At 36.3% G+C, this 17,523-nt stretch overlaps 1 protein-coding gene across 3 annotated transcripts in view; it reads left to right on the forward strand.

The window, feature by feature from the left end:
* The window catches only part of GPATCH2 (G-patch domain containing 2), a 179,183-nt gene that overhangs the window by 97,999 nt on the left and 63,661 nt on the right, over positions 1–17,523 (forward strand). For all 3 annotated transcript variants that reach the window (XM_045455750.1, XM_045455751.1, XM_045455752.1), the window contains exon 6: positions 11,169–11,236. In XM_045455750.1, coding sequence (XP_045311706.1) covers positions 11,169–11,236 — 68 coding nt within the window. The remainder of the gene's footprint in view (positions 1–11,168; positions 11,237–17,523) is intronic.

Raw genomic sequence — 17,523 nt, forward strand, 5'->3', positions numbered from 1 at the left:
AGCACCGAAGGATAGAGATTTAGTGAAGGTGAAAATACAGAGATTTAAAATATGAAAATATTGTCTCCGTTTTTGTTTGTTTTTATTCATTTGGGTTTCTGGCTCCCTTTTCCTTCTGGAGTCAGTATCAACTAGGTGGATTATCTAGCAAAATGTTGCTAGATTATTTTACAGAATGAACCATATTCCTAGATTTCTGAAACCGCATTACCCATTCAACTTTTTTTTTTCTGACAGACTTCTAGTCTAGTCAAGCTTATTTCTTCATTTCCAATCTATACGCCCTTTTTTTTTTTTTTTTCAACGTTTATTTATTTTTGGGACAGAGAGAGACAGAGCATGAACGGGGAGGGGCAGAGAGAGAGGGAGACACAGAATCGGAAACAGGCTCCAGGCTCTGAGCCATCAGCCCAGAGCCCGACGTGGGGCTCGAACTCACGGACCGCGAGATCGTGACCTGGCTGAAGTCGGACGCCTAACCGACTGCGCCACCCAGGCACCCCTCTATACGCCCTTTTGATCCATACCTTGTGTCTGTGTTTAGCATATAATTCCCCTCCTTCCATCACCTTAAACCCTACCGGTCTCTCCCACTCAGCATCAGCCCCGTCGCTTCCAAAAAATGGCTTTTGCTAAGTTTTGCTAAGTGTTGCAGTTATGAACTCAATGCACACAGTTTAACCGTGGTTTAATCAGTATTAGTTTCATATTTTTTAAGTTTGCAGCGTATTAGCTAGCAGGGATTCATATTATGCTGTTCTTTAGAATTTCCTATAGTAACTAGCAGAGTGCTGGGCATATAAATTAGATGTTTAGTATCTCTTCTCTTTCACTTGATTCTTGACCCACTTAATAGCATGTTTCTGGTTTCTCTTTTTAAGAATAAAGGTAGAATTTTTTAACTCATTCACTCATTTATACCTTAAGGAATAGTTTGTGTATGCTTCCACTTGCTATAATAGCATCATCGTCATCATTATTATTAATTAGGGCCAGAGCTTGGCACATGTAACAAAATACCCAGATAATGGTAGCTTGATCAAGAAGGGTTCTGTTGTTTTTTCCCTCATGTTGTGAGAAGACATTTGATGGCTTCATTATCAAGGGTGGAAACCTTTGATTCTCGTTCGTGTCCAAAAAAAATGGATGCTGTTGCCTCCATATCAGGCAACCTAAGGACAAAGAAGGACACGGGGCTCATGCCGGAGAAGTAAACCCCATTGAAAGAACTTTCCTTAGAAGCTCCACCAGGGATAGTACGTACTTCTTATTGGCCATAAATTGCTTCGCCTAGTCACCGCCGACCTCTTGATTGATGTATTCATGCAACCTAAGTTAAGCTAGATAGTAACTTCTTTGTATTTCAAGCAAATTCTACCGATAAGAATCCCCAAAATGTGGAGATTTTTTTACTGTGTGATTTTATTTTTTTACTTGAAATATATGTGGGCCAAAGGATATTAAAAGTTACACGTTATTATTTGGGATTTGTGTTACCAATCGTTGAAGAAGGTTGGTATATAATACACTAAGATTATATAATTATCTATTAACTAATATTTGATTTCTTTTTATTAACCCATTCACTCATGTATCCCTTAAGAATAGTTTGCCTATGGGGCGCCTGGGTGGCGCAGTCAGTTAAGCGTCCGACTTCAGCCAGGTCACGATCTCGCGGTCCGTGAGTTCGAGCCCCGCGTCGGGCTCTGGGCTGATGGCTCAGAGCCTGGAGCCTGCTTCCAATTCTGTGTCTCCCTCTCTCTCTGCCCCTCCCCCGTTCATGCTCTGTCTCTCTCTGTCCCAAAAATAAATAAACGTTGAAAAAAAAAAAAATTTAAAAAAAAAAAAAAAAAAAAAAAAGAATAGTTTGCCTAAGCTCCTACTTGCTCTCTCTTTCTTTCCCCTCTCAAGTCACTGTTCTGTTCTTTTTCTTTTTAAGTTACACAAACATTTTAGCGCACCTTAAAGTATAATAATCAGGTTTTGAAATACATTACAGAAGATTGAATGTTTGCCAGCATGCTTGCTTCCGGAGAACAGCTTAGAGAATGTTATCTTAAGTGTTTTGTTTGCTAAATATAAGCCATGTTAAGTTCATCAGTTTTAAAATGTGGAGACTATCAGGATTTTTTTAGTAAATTACTGTCAATGTATCCTTGAGATTCCTAGAAACAATCTTTTAGACATCAAAACCACCCTGTAATTTTTTTTCTCTTAATGCAAATTAAGATTTCATATATCACTATCAATTTTAGGTGGAAAGAAATTGACTAGTTTATAAAAACATTTTGAAAAACAAGAAGAATAATATGTATTTCAAAAAGGTATATGCGCAACTAATAATGTTGTGATAAATTATCAGATAATTAATGTAGAAAGAATAATATTAGTTTTAACTGAAATGTCAATCAAGTGTTTTAAGTATAGTTTAAGTAACTGAAAACTAAGTACTCAAGATTTCTCCTAGTCTGCCTATATTCATAAAGTACATTTTTTAATGCACATGATAGAATTTTTCATACAAAAAGCCATCTTAATATTTTTTATGTTATCAATCATGTTGGTTGGCTGAATGTCATAATTATCTTTACTGCTGTTACCTCCTGACCTCCTCTAACTACAAAAAAAAAAAAAAATCACACGTACCCAGCTTTTCAGTATGTTGTAATTCTCATTAGGAATGAGAACTATTGAGTATCCTTTTCTTTTGTAGGTTCTAGCCTTCATATAATAGACTCTGTGTATGCTAAGCTCCAAAGAGAAAACATGTCCTAGCTTCTATTTTCTGTATACGTGACTCTTTTTTTTTTTTTTTTCACTTCTGCAGAATAGTGGGAGACAGGAGAGGAGACTTCAAAGCACCCATTAGAATTTTTATTCATTGTCTGAAATTCCTTTAAACAGTTGAACATTACTTTTAAAAGCATTTTGAATGTCCAAAGAAATAAAAGGATTTTTATAAACAAATTCCCTGGCAGGAGCTACATTACGCGCTATATATTTCAGGCTAATAATAAGGGCTCACTGTAGGTCAGTGTGTCGTATCCCAGCGGTGTCTAGTGAGATGGAGGTTATCTTATATGTCAGCTGGCTAACCCTGTGAACAATTTTGAGCAGGCAAGATAATGGGACTGAATTCTGAAATGAGAGTTGAAATATACTGAAATAGTGTCACATGTGAGAACAGTAACTTTTTAAAAATAAATGTAGTCACCTTTTGACATCATTAGGCATATTTGATAATAATGCTTAATGGGGTATATTTTAAGTGGATAGATTGGGTAGAGGATGAAGTGAATCCTATATAATTGTATGTTTAAATAGATAAATAAAAAATCATAAATTCTGTCGCGCACAGAAGATTTTCATTGATAGAAAGGTACTGAGCAGAACTGGTAACGTTTTTTTTCTTCTCTTATGATTACTAAATTAATATTACCTGATAGTAGTAATGTTTCAACTTCTTGATTGCAATTTTAAGTTTTGAATATAAAATTACTTCTACCCAAACATAGGCGCAATAAAATAGAAATCTTTAAAATTGCTTTGCTTTACTGAATTTCCAGGACAGTATCTGCATAAACCATTATATAAAATGCGTTAATGCCCTTTTTAAAATGTAATTCTTTAAAGGATTTTTCATTCAGCCTTTCATTATATTTCCCTGCAAAGTCCGTGAATAGACACTTAATTTTGAGAAAAAGTTTGGGTGTATATGTGGGTGTATGCAAATGAACCTCAAGAAAATATGTACTTTTAAATGTGGATATGATTGTGTGATATAAATTGAATAAGATAATCCATATGCCGTCATGGTCTATAAGCTAAAATTTTAGAAGATGTAATAGATTTTAAGTATAATCTAAATTATGTTGAATTTGGATGAAATTATAAAGTTTTCTTACATCATCTAATGCACATTTTGTTTATTATTTGGCATTCACTTTTACAAAAGGCAGGTCTTTACACACGGAGGATTTTGTATAAACATAAGTGGGCACATCCTTATTTTCTGAAGCCCGTACCAGTGCAGGCATCGTAAATGAATGATTTAGGAAGCCTTTGGTCAGCCAGCAGAGGCCACTCACAGCTTGCTACTAAACTGGACGGCAAAGCAGAACTCCCTCTTTAATCACTATTTGCCATCATTCTGAGCTGGTTAATTTTTAGTTTCTTACTCAAAAAAAAAAAAAATTACTGTGGAGCAGTATGAAAAAAAGTTGTTGCTCTATTTGTTTTTTAATTACGTAGTGATTAATCTTTTGTATTAAAGTATTTAGATCGTTCATTATTAGTGCTTACCAGGATGAGGATTTATGCACTTAATAATTAGAAGTATTATTATTCTAATAGGCCAATCCTTCTAAATTCTTAATTATTAATGCTGACTTATTTTAACGAGGAAAAAAACTTTAAGGATTTCAAATAATTACGATGTTTAGTTTTAGATTAAAAACGTAACAATTGCTAATGTCATATATGTACATATACATATGTATGTATATTTCTAAACCTTCACCAATTTAGTATAATTCACATTTTGACAGTTCTTTTAGAGAAATCTATGTGCTACTATTACTTGAACATATGCTGAGATTACTTCCAGATTATCTGAAGCCTGTCTTCATTCACTACTTCACGTGATGCTGGCAGCTGAAAGGTTAGCATCTTCCCTTTGACACATAGGATTCCCGCTAGGAAGGCTAATCCGCAATTGAAAGGAAAGCCTTGTGCTTCTCTGTGCTTTATTTCCTGTGATTTTTTGATTCTTTATAAAACCTTTTTGGTTTGAAGGTGTAATCTCACATTTACATTGATACCTACTTTTGAAGGGGGAAAAAAAATGGTCCACGTTCCCTAATTTTCCAAGTTCCTAAGCATATTCTCATCATGGAGTGCTTACCCCTCTTTAGTATAGTTTTTAAATTTCTTACTACTTGGGGCTCCTGGGTGGCTCAGTCGGTTGAGCGTCCGGCTTCAGCTCGGGTCACGATCTCACAGATCCTGAGTTCAAGCCCCGCATCGGGCTCTCTGCTGACAGCTCGGAGCCTGAAGTGTGCTTCAGATCCTGTGTCTCCCTCTCTCTGCCCCTTCCTCACTCATGCTCTGTCTCTATCTCTCAAAAATGAATAAATGTTTAAAAAATTAAAAATAAATAAATAAATAAAAATAAATTTTTTACTACTTTGGCTGTAATGACTGGCAGTAGAACTGTTTCTCATTCCCGTTAGCGAATACATACCATATGCTAACCACCCTGTTTGGACTACCATGCTTCTTCTTGCCTATACTTAAAATAGCCACATAGATTACTCTGAACTTACAAGTAAGGACCAGAGTATCATCCTTGGAGGTATAATTCTTGGCTGAAGATTTTCTGAGAGTATCTTCTAGATTCAGGCAAGCATCTCCTACAGCAAATCCCCAAATACAGAAAACACTCGTTTTGGTGTATTGTCTCCTTTGTGTAGTCCCGGAAGAGAAAAAGTAATAGGTTGGGAATAGGACAATTTAGGTTCAGATCTAGCTCTGTTTACTCTTGGTGATCTGGGGCATGTGCCCTCATCTGACATTTGAGAATAATGATGCTTATTTACTCATCCACCTTGCCCGTGAAAACACCTTATAAGCAGGCAAGAGCTATAAAGCTTAGGCGTGTCGTTATCATTACTAACGATGATAGTAATTCTTGATGTGCCATGGTGGTCATTATCACACTTTCTTTGTTCATTTATTCACGTTTACATCCTTCCAAGAAGGATTAAAAATTGCTAAAAATATAATGGAACAATACCTTGACGACGAGGTAAAATCACTGTTATATACACTACAATATAATTCAGGTGACGTGAAGGCTATGAGGGGTAGATGACACATAGATCCAGTGTGAGATCCACTGATAAGAGGAAGCTTTGATTGTGAATATTGGTAAATTTTAAAATGAAAACCTGGCACACATTTCTGTAATGTTACTACACTTTATAAAATTCCAAAGGCATTTTCTTAGTTGGAAAATCAAGTTATAGTGTATGAATTTAGTAATTTAGTACAACACTTTTTGAAATCTCAGCTAATTCAGTTGTCCTCAGAAATGGACCATCTTCCCTACTGAGTGTTCCTTCTAGGAGGACATTGTCTAAAGCTAAAACTTCTGACGGGTGAAGACTTATAGTGACCTCTACCTCATATCCAACACATCACCAAGCACACATGAGGTGTTCCACATGCACCTACTATTTTTTAGTGTCTTGTAGCCATAAAGAGGATTTTTGCTAGTCTACTGTATAAATACACATTTTACTTTAATATAAATCGAGGCAAATGAACGTAAAATGTGAATTAGCACATGAATTACTTGCTGATTTTTTATTCTTTAAAAAAAAAAAAAACAAAACAAAAACAAAAAAACCACCCTGGAATCAAAAGGGTTCCTTAAACTCAGGACTTTATCATGACATCAAAAAGATTATATTCAGTGTGACAGAGAACTAAAATCACCCAATGGAATGGGAACCATATAGCACTTATCATATAGCAAATATAAGCATAATTTTACATACAGAGTAGTTAACTAGTAAACATTTGTTGAATTATATCAAGTAGAGCAGTTTTGGGTGCTGACAAGGGAAGAAGTCAGTTACTCGTAAGGAAGGATCACGCTGGAAAATAAGGATCGGATTAGAGAGGGCTTTGAATGCATTTTTCATTAGTTTTAATTTTACTTTCAGCATAGAGCTATGGATAGCTCTGGAATGAGAAAAGTGACGTGAAAAGCAGCGAGTTACAAAGTTGAATTTGGCAAGTTGGTAAGATGGATTGGAGCAGGGAGAGATAATTGCATACAACTCCCTTCTCACAGATGATTTTTTTCCCCTTCTTCCTGATAAATCAGATAACTACTTTGTTTCCCTTTAATCTTATAAATGATATCCATTTATACTACCTGAATTGTCCTTCTTTGTATTGCTTTACAAGTAATTCTAAAGTAATTTTTATTTTTTTGTACGTTGTTGTCGAAGTAATTCTAGTGTTATTTCCTTGAATGTTTTCCATCCCCAAGTAGATTGTGCCTTTGTGAATTGTGACCATTCTGTAATATTATATATGAGAATAGAGGACACAATGAAATATTTTATTCATTCTCCACCTATCTTGTAACAGGACTTTTTAGAACACTTGATATAAAACTCATTTGAAATACTTTTGGAGAGCCGTTTTGTTTATTTTGCCGTATGGGGTCAAAAGATGTACAGTTTGTACATTCATTTTAACAGCTAATTAATCGAAATCAGTTACTGCAAAACATGTAGGGTATTATTTCTTATGATTGTTTTTGAATGAAGATAAATGTGTAGACTAGCAAGCCTAATACATTTCCTTCCATCTCTGCTCTGCTCCCCTTACTTCCTACCCTCAGGGCTTAAAGCCCTATTGTTAAGCCTTGGTTTGCTGAGTTGTGTTCCTTATTATCTGTCACATATGTTTGACTGACACATGTGTTGAACGTAGCAGGGGGCCTTCATGCCGAGCCTGGTAAAGTTTAGGGGCTTCTTTCTCTCTTCAGAGAAGTTGAGTCAAATTAATACTGGTCCTTAGAGAAGCAGAAAACTTCCGAGTCTTGACACGCGGTCAGGAAGGCTCAGGCAACATCGCCTTGGAGCCTGGAGGCCCGGCGGATTTGATTGACCAGTCCTCACAAAATCGAAAGGCCTTCTTTCGAATGGCATCCTGCCACCCTAAGTATTTGTCAATGTGGGCACTGAAGCAGAATAGCATTTGGAAAGCAAACAAAATGTAATTGCAAATAAGAGCAAAGTTGAAGGAGAAGGACTGTGTTAGAGGGAGAGAAGAAAGCATGATGGCCTCTTGTACTTCCTGGGGACATAACACTTCATTTACAGAAGGAATCTTGATCCTTGAAAATATGAGTAGGGGTGTCATCCCACGTTGGACAGGCTTTTCATGAATCCTGTAAGACCGTTGTGTCTCAGATACGTTTACCTGATTTGGGAAGTAATTGATTCATTTATCTAATTGTAGAAGAACAGGGTGGAATGTGGCAGATTGTTCACAACACAATGAAAATGAGATGTAAAAACAAGTGTGGTGTTTTACCTTTTGAGGACAGTTATGAAATTGGCATTAATAAATCAGTGATAGAATAAGAAACCATTTTAATGTGGCTAATGAAAGCGAGGGGATGTTTTGTCACTGATGTCATACAGCTAAATTTCCCACATAGTCTTACTTACTGACCTTACTGACAGTGGTACTTCCTTGTACAACCGTTAATCAGTTTTCATCTGCCATTATTACATTCCTATTTTCTGAGGTTGGTAATAGTAAATAACAATAGCAAAAACTAAACCCGTGTGGTCTTTTGGCATTATAGTTTATTTCACAATCCAAAATGACCAGAAGTTGACAACTGCTTTGTTATCTAGAGACCATCCATTCCTTTCTAGCTTCGAGTTGTCTTTTTTGTTTGTTTAATAACTTCAGTAATAAACATAGTCAATGAGAAGAAATATACTTACCTTACTTAGGACTGTAGTCGCTATTGACATAACAATATTTAAACGTGAATCTTAAGAATTCTGGACATATGGTGTGATGTCTACGATTGTCATCAGTAATTATTGCCCAATTACATAAATATCTCCAGAATCTTAACAAAGAGTCTTAACAATGTGGAAATACTGTTTCTCATGAAGAACAAAATACCTGCTCCCCCTCTGATCTTGTGGAATAAAATCTACTTTTCCTAACAGGAAAACTTTACTATGTGAATATTTTATTGATATTTAAAGAGATGTTTTTGCTTTTTTTTTAATTTGTTATTTCTTTCTAAGACATTTCTGTAATAACTGGAAGCCATATTTTTTTGGAAAATAAAACAATGTAATTGCCATACGTGTTTAGTAGAAGCTATTACTTTGCTGTGATGTTTAAAACTGCTTCATTTATTTTTATGAAGATTCCTATCTAATCCTAAATTGTAGTTTTAGAAAGAATTTTGCAAGAATATTGCTTGATATTTTATAACATTGAAGTATCTACTAATAATTAATCATATTAAATACATGCTTCCAAATTTAAAGTACACGGAAACTTTAGTAGAGCACTGTTTTCCACGGGGTGAATTCTGTATGAGGATCTTACTCTCAGATTTTCAAAATGGGTGTCTAGTCCCAAAGTCGCAAAGGTCTCCGTAGTAAAGACATTTCACTCCTGACACAGACTAGTGATATTAACCCTGAGAAGATCATCATGTGTCGACCTCAGTGTTGTATAATTTCATTAAGAAAAAATTCTAAATTATGGCTGTTGTCATATCTTCCAAAGTAAAACAAAAATGGATTTGAAATAACAGGAAAGGGTATTCACCTCTTTTATTTTTTAAAAAAGGACCATGTCCTATGTAAAGATGGGAAGTCATTTAAATATCTACATTTGGTACTGTAAACCTTTTGAGAGTTATTTGCAGCAATTGAATTGAGCTTATAGTTTATACATCTATGATTTCTGAGAAATACACAGTGTGATTATTTCTGACTCGATTGAAAGCTTACATTTGTATTGTGGGATAAATTAGTTACAAATTCGGTTTTATTGTATTCAGTTGCATTGTTTTCATCAGGCAATTTATCACATGGGGGTATGTGAAATTTCTTCATTTATTAAATTTCAGATTATGTATTTCAAGCCAGAGCAAGACTTAAACATTTTTCCATAAGTATAGCTTCAGGTAAACAAGCAATTTTAGCCCTGAAAATAGCTTCTGCTTCTGTCAACATGTTGTTTATTCTTTCTCTGAGATAAAAAGTTCAGTTTTCTGATATTTGTACCAAGATAAAGTCAGTAAACAAGATTAATATAGTGTGGAAAAGGTTGTCAGCAGCCCTGGCAAAGGAAATAAGTTGCCTGTACATAGAACATACTGTAAACTGAATAAAAGTGTCAGGTCCACCATGAGATAATGTGATCATGAACCTCTAACAAAGCATGACATAGGCACAGTCGGCTTTTCTCATAGCCACAGTGTAGAAAATGGATTACTGTATTCCTGGGATACCCACTGGAATAGCATGAAAACCTCATTTTGAGATGAATGCAGGATGTAGTCCTGGAGTTGAGCCACATGTTTACCTGTGGTGCCCAAACCATAGGGTTATTAATGTCATCATCTGCGCACATGTGCAGTATTTGCATTTCTTGCAATTTCAGAGGGTATGCTGGCATCCTCGTTACCCGAGTGAGAAAAGAACAAACACATGTTTGGAAATGTTAGGCTTTTTTCATAGGCGTTTTTCTGCCTCATCGTGCTTTCTTTGGTGGTATACTTTAAGTGGCATGTTTATAATTATGCGGGTTTTTTTATTATTATGATGATAGAGCATAAGTTATGACCTTTCGTTGTAAGATACGTCTCGTGGATTGTGATTGTAGATTCATGCTTGTTTGCATGGCACTGCTTACGTTTGCCTTTGAAAACCCTCTATAAAATACAAGCTGTGAATTTTTTTAATGAGAGTAGCTTAGATTATGAAAAATTTTTTTGAAACTTTGACTATCAGACTTTTAATTTTGTTTAGAAATAAAGGAATAAAATGTTGTTCTTTTAGGTGAAATTATATTTTGTTCTGCACAAATATGTAGATTATCCCTAACTTTATGGGAAAACTATGAAAAGGACTAGCGACTACTTCCTTGACTCAAGTTCTTGCATGCATTTAAATGTGTGCATTATATTTAAGAATTAACTGCAAATCCATTGGTTTTGGGTAATATCACTAGCTCAACACTAATTAAGCAAACCTCTTTTTTTGTGTGTATGATGAAATATATGCATAATTGAGCAGTATTTGGAAACAAGGGTCAGCGGTCTAGTTCTTAACATTTTTTTTTATTATAAAAGTACTTTTTAACTAGCCTTAAAATTCTAGCAGAGGAACTATACAGTAAACCAAAACAAGAGGCCCTTCTTACCCAGCATGAAATTACACTTTTGGTCCATGCAATGTGGTTTAGCTTTTGAGAATTAATATTTTATTCTCCATTTTAGAGTGGAAGTCCTCAAACGGAAACGTCCCTTTATTATTCATGGGATTTTTTTTTTTTTTTAAGACTCATCCGTGATTTATTTTTTGTTTCCACTCTCCTTTCAGGTGGGCACCCCGGGCCCTGTCAGTAACAAGAGAATGGTTCACTTTTCCCCAGATTCACATCACCATGAGTGAGTACGCCTGATTTGTATAATCTTGGGGTATTCTCCATCTTTCTTTTGGAAAACTGGTAGCTGTTGCTAGTAAAGGTGGTTTAATTTGCACTTCTTATACCACTGACATTGACAGTTGTGCAGGAGCAATTTCAACCTGTGGCAGAAATGTAAATAAAGGTTTTTGAATACAATCATTCTTTGTGACAGAATTTGAAATTCTAAGTTTTCATTACATTAAGTAGCATCAAGCTCTCCTCCTACTCTTCCTGTCTTCCTCCCTACTCTTTCCAAAGCACTAAAACACAAAGTGACTACTTAACTCATTACTTCTCTGCTTTCTGCTCCTGCCCAGCAAGAGACATGAAGGAACCAGAACGTATTTTCATTTGGCAACAAAAGGGAGAGTCTAATTTACTAAGTAATTCCAAAAATTAAAAATTGAGCTTTAACATTGGTAAATTATTGGGTGAATTTCTAGGTGCTAGTTCTGTTTCTAAGTACATCTTTATCAGAAGAGCTTCAGTACATATATATTTTGGGTCAGTACCGTGTCTCCTGGGAAATTGGTTGAACTTGAAGAAAAAGGCCATAAGATATGGAAAGACATGGGTTTGTGATTGAATGAGTTTTTTCTGGCAAGCAATCATATTAGGATCCATTAGATCGTAGCTTTTAAATCCCTTCCTTAACCAATGTAAAACAAATTATTGTTCATCTATAGTTTATTTGATATAGATTATTAATACAAAATGTAATCTATATGATATAAAATATTATTTATACAGATTATTATTTTCTGGAGTATTTATTTTATAGGTTACAATATCATAATCTTTCCTTTAAATAGTTTATTTCATTCATTTTTATTATCCTATAAGACCTTTTCTCTATTGTTTCTCAAACATGAAGAAAAAAGAATAAGGCTTTTTATTAACTCAACCAAAAGATTTATATATTTTCGTCTTAACTTTTTGTTCCGACATGAATCAAAACCACTAGCAAGTAGATATAGAGCCGTCTTTAAGCCAAAAATTGCATTTGTTAATGATTGTAAATGCTCTGAGGGCAGACAAATCTCTTTATCACTATTGGAGTCCTGTGCTAACAGTGCCTAGTAGACAGAAAGTAGTAACTGAGTGAATGCAGATATGAAGGTGTGAATGTAAAATGGGGCAAATTGGATAATGTCAACTGAGTATTGCTTCTCCAGTTAGCAGGTATGACCCTCACTGTGTGCCCCTGACATCTATTCCACACGAATCTCCCCAGTGGTTCTTAATCAATTAAATAAGATTCTCTAGGAGTGGAACTCAGATGTCACTATTTTTAGAGTTTCCGAGGTTACCCAATGTGCTTGATTACCATTCTGTCAACACTCAGGACTAACATGGAGTCATTTCACCACCTTGCACCCTCCATGCTACCAGTCCGGTCCAGTCTCTTCCGTATCTCATGCTGACTCCGTCTTTTCCACTTTCTGCTCTATTCCTTTAAATAAGCACTGCTATCTTTTATGTTAGTACAGGATCCTAGTGAATCTTTCTGTCTCTGTGTTCTCACTCTTTGAGTACATACTGCTTACTTTTGCTAAAGTTCATTCTGATTCTTTAATTCCCCTACTTGTAAACCCCCAGTATTGCCTCTTGACAGTGGAAAAACCTCGTTAGCATATTATTAAAAGCTCTTCAGGATCTGACTCCAGTACCTTTCTGCCTGATCCATTATTTCTCCTTCTTAGATAATGGTCCAATCGTCTTCCCTGGTCTGCCTGTCTTCCCTAAATATGACCTCTGCATCACTGCCCTAGGATTTTTCTCTTGGATTCTCTCCTACCCGGGTCTTTCAAAAATCCGATTTGTCCTTAATCAGTCTTGACTAGTTGAAAACCACCATTTTATCAGAACGTACTAGATACTAGTAACAGAATACAATACGAAATGAACAATAGCTTAAGCCGAAAGGTTTTATTTTGTTTCTCACATAAGAAGTCAGGAGGGAGGTGGCCCTAAGGCTTTTCAGTGGCGTAAAATTACTATCAAGGGCCAGACTGTTTCTGATTTTCGGTTTCGTCATCTGTTCCTAGAGCTCCTGTAACAAAGCACCACAAACTCGGTGGTTTAAACAACAGAAATGTGCTGTCTGGCAGTTCTGAAGGTTGGAAGTCCAAGGTCAGGTGTCAGCAGGGCTGGTTCCTTCTGAGGCTGGAGGGAGAAGCTGTTCCAGGCCTTTGTCCACACCTGTGGTTTCTGCCAGCCTCTGCTGCTCATTGGCTCCTATTGTGTCATGCCAATCTCTGCCTCCATCTTCCTAGGGCCTTTTCCATGTGTGTGTATCTGTCTCTGTGTCCACAGTTCTCCTTTTTATAAGGACGCAGGGACAGAAATATGAGGACACTTTATAAGGTCAGAGTAGAACCTACCCTAGATGACCTCATTTGAACTTGGTTACCTCTGTCAAGATCTATCTCAAAAATAAGGTCGTATTCTGAGCTACTAGGGGTTAGGACTCCAGCATATCTTTCTGGGGGACCAATTCAAAGCATAATACCTTTCTTTCTTACGCCCTCATAGTTATGGCCTCATGCCTATAATTTCGCATGTCATGTCTGCTTTCAAGGCAAGAAGAAGAGGAAAGGACCAGTGCTAGGAGCTCTCCGCCAGAAGCAATATTCCTTTCAAAACCACTCACCCACCTTTCCTTAGCTCTCATTGGCCAGAACTGGGTTATTTGGTCACCCGGAGTTGCAAGGGAGTTTAGGGAACCAGTATCTGGCAAAGTTTTAGATCAGTCATGATTGATTCCTTGGGTCTGGCACATAGTGCTCCTAACAGGACTTGCCATATGCAAATCATTGACTCCTTAACATGCACACACAACCCTTCTCTCCATACATACATGTGTTTGGAATCCCTTCCCTGTCTTTCCCGAAGGACCCCGCTTCAGAATCTCATCCACTTACTTCAGTTATCTCAAAATCTCCTCCAAGACCTCCGAGTGACATGGAGTTTTAATCACACCTGGCTATGGCTCTTTGCAGTACGGTGACTCATAAATTTAAAGCACCCATAGATACAATACAGAATTGTGGAGAAGGCGGGCTATTTCAGCAGACGCTCCCATTCAGGAAGTGAGGCACTCAGCACTCAGCCTGCTAAAACCCATGTATCCAATGTGGCAGGCGATTCTCCTTTTTCTACTTTCTTGGAAGCCCTTGCTTATTATTTATACTCTAAGATCACAATTGACATGTTCATTGCACCAGGAGCACTTCCAGGCTAGTGCAGGGTTCTAGCAGCCCATTGCTTGCTTGTTTTGTTTTTCCTTCCTCGGCTTAGTTGAGATATAATTGACAAATAAAATTGTAATATATTTATTTAAATGTTTGTTTTTGAGAGACAGAGAGAGAAAGAGAGAGAGAGAGAGAGATTGAGAGAGCACAAGCACAGGAAGGGCAGAGAGAGAGGGAGACAGAGAATCTGAAGCAGGCTCCAGGCTCTGAGCTGTCAGCACAGAGCCCAACGTGGGCCTCAAACCCACGAACCTCGAGATCATGACCTGAGCTGAAGTCAGATGCTTAACCAACTGAGCCACCCAAACATCCCAAATTGTAATATACTTAAAATGTACTACATGATGATTTGATACACATATACATCGTAAAAGGATTCCCACCATTGAATTCACACATCCCTCACCTCACATACTTACCTTTTTTTTTCTTTTTTTAGAGAACACTGAAGGTGTTACTCTCAACAACTCTCAAGCATACAATTCAGTATTGTCAATTACAGTTGCCATACTATACATAAGATCCTCAGATCTTACTCATTTTACAACTGAAAGTTTGTGCCCTTTTATTCACCTCCCCCTCGAACCTCCACACCCAGCCCCACAATACCACTATTCTACTCTGTTTCTATGATACCATGCAGTGCATATCTTTGTCTGGCTTATTTCACTTAGCATGATGCCCTCCTTAGCATGGAGGTCCGTCCATGTTGTTGCAACTGGCAGGATTCTCTTCTTTTTAAGGCTAAATAATATTCCTGTGTGTGTGTGTGTGTGTGTGTGTGTGTGTGTGCGCGTATCACAACTTCTTTATCCATTCATCCATTGAGGGACACTTAGGTTGTTTCCATATCTTTCCCACTGTGAATAAAGCCACAATGGATGTGAAGTACAGATATCTCTTCAAGATAGTGATTTTGTTTCCTTTGGATATATATCCAGAAGCAGAATTACTGGATAACATATGGCTGTTGGACTTCAATTTTTGAAGAAGCTCCGTACTGTTTTCCATGGTGGCTGCACCAGTTTACATTCCCACCAGCAGTTTTTCTTTCTTGTCTTTTAGGTAATAATCATTCTAAAAAGTATGAATTGATAATCTTATTGTGATTTTTATTTGCCTTTCCTTTATGATGAATTATGTTGTGCACCATTTTATGTACCTGTTGGCTATTGGTTTGCCTTTTTTGGGAAAGTATCTATCTGGGTTCTTTGCCCATTTTCTAATTGGACTATTGGATTTTTGCTATTGAGTTGTACGTGTACCCTGTATATTTTGGCTGTTAACGCCTTATCAGATATGTGGTTTGCAAATATTTTCTTCCATTCCATAGGTTGCTTTTTTATCTTGTTGATGGTTTCCTTTGTTATGCAGAAACTTTTCAGTTAGATGTAGTACGACTTGTTTATTTTTGCTTTGTTACCTTTGCTTTGGTGTCAATCCAAAAACTCATTGTGAGGATCAGTGTCAAGGAGCTTGTCACTTCCTATGTTTTCTTCTAGGAGTCTTAAGATTTCAGATCTTGTGTGCAAGTCCTTAACCCATTTTAAATTGATGCTTGTGTATAGTATACTATAGAGCTCCAGTTTCATTTTTTTGGAAGTGGCTGTTCAATTTTCCCAAGACCATTTATTGAACAGATGATCCTTCCCCAGTGTATATTCTTGACTCTTGTCAAAATTAATTGCTCATAAATGCATGGGTTTATTTCTGGGCTATTTTGTGCCACTGATTTTTGTGTCTGTTTTTAGCCAGTTACATACTGTGTCGATGACTATGGCTTTGTCATATAGCTCGAAATTAGGAAGTGTGATGTCTCTAGCTTTATGCCTTATCAAAACTGCTTTGGTTATTTGGGGTGTTTTGTGGCTCCATACGAATTTTAGGATTTTTTTCCCCTATTTATGTGAAAACGGCCATTGCAATTTTTATAATGATTGCATTGAACCTGTGGATTGATTTGGATAGTATGGACATTTTAACAATATTGATTTTTCCAGTCCATGAACATAAAATATCTCTCCATTTATTCATGTCTTCTTCCATTTCCTTCACTAATATTTTATACTTTTCAGCGTACAGGTGTTTTACCTCCTTCATTAAATTTATTTCTAAGTATTTTATTCTTTTTGATGCTATTATATATGGCATTGTTTTCATAATCCCTCTTTCTAATAGTTTGTTTTAGAAACAACTGATTGATGTCTCTTGATTTTGTATCCTGCAACTTTGCTGATTTTCTTTATTCTAACAGATTTTTGGTAGAGTCTTTAGGTTTTCTGTTTATAATATCAAGTTATTTGCAAGCAAATACAATTTTACCTTTTCCTTTGAGATTTGGATGCCTTTTTTCCCCAGGCCTAACTGGTCAGGATAGAATTTCCAATACTAAGTTGCAAAATACTAATATTAATACTAATACTTAATAACTGAAGTAGCGAGAATGGGCATCCTTGTCTTGTTCCTGATCTTAGAGGAAAAGCTTTCAGTTTTTCACCATTTAGGATGGTGCTAGTTGTACGCCTTTGCTATGCTGAGGTACATTCCTTTTATGCCCAGTTTGTTGAGAGTTTTTATCATGAAAGGATGTTGAATTTTGTCAGATTCTTTTTCTGCAGCCATTAAGATGATCACATGATTTTTGTCCTTCATTTTGTTAATGTGGTATGTCACATTTATTGATTTGCAGATGTTAAACCATCCTTGCATCCCTGGAATAAATTCCACTTGGTCATTATTTGTGATCCTTTTAATGTAATGTTCAATTTGGTTTGCTAATATTTTGTTGAAAAATTTTGCATCTATATTCATCAGAGATATTGGCCTATAATCTTCTTATAGTGCCCTTATCTGGCTTTGATATAGAATATAATGCTGGTCTCACAGTGCTATAGTATGGGAGTGATCCCTCCACTTTTGTTTTTTGGAAGAGCTTGAGAAGGATTCATGCTCTTTCTTATTTATTTTCAACATAAAAATTGTATTTGCTGGGAAGCATTAGAATGTCAACAGA

This window comes from Leopardus geoffroyi, chromosome C3 (assembly GCF_018350155.1).
Source record: "Leopardus geoffroyi isolate Oge1 chromosome C3, O.geoffroyi_Oge1_pat1.0, whole genome shotgun sequence".
Taxonomy (NCBI): Eukaryota; Metazoa; Chordata; class Mammalia; order Carnivora; family Felidae; genus Leopardus; species Leopardus geoffroyi.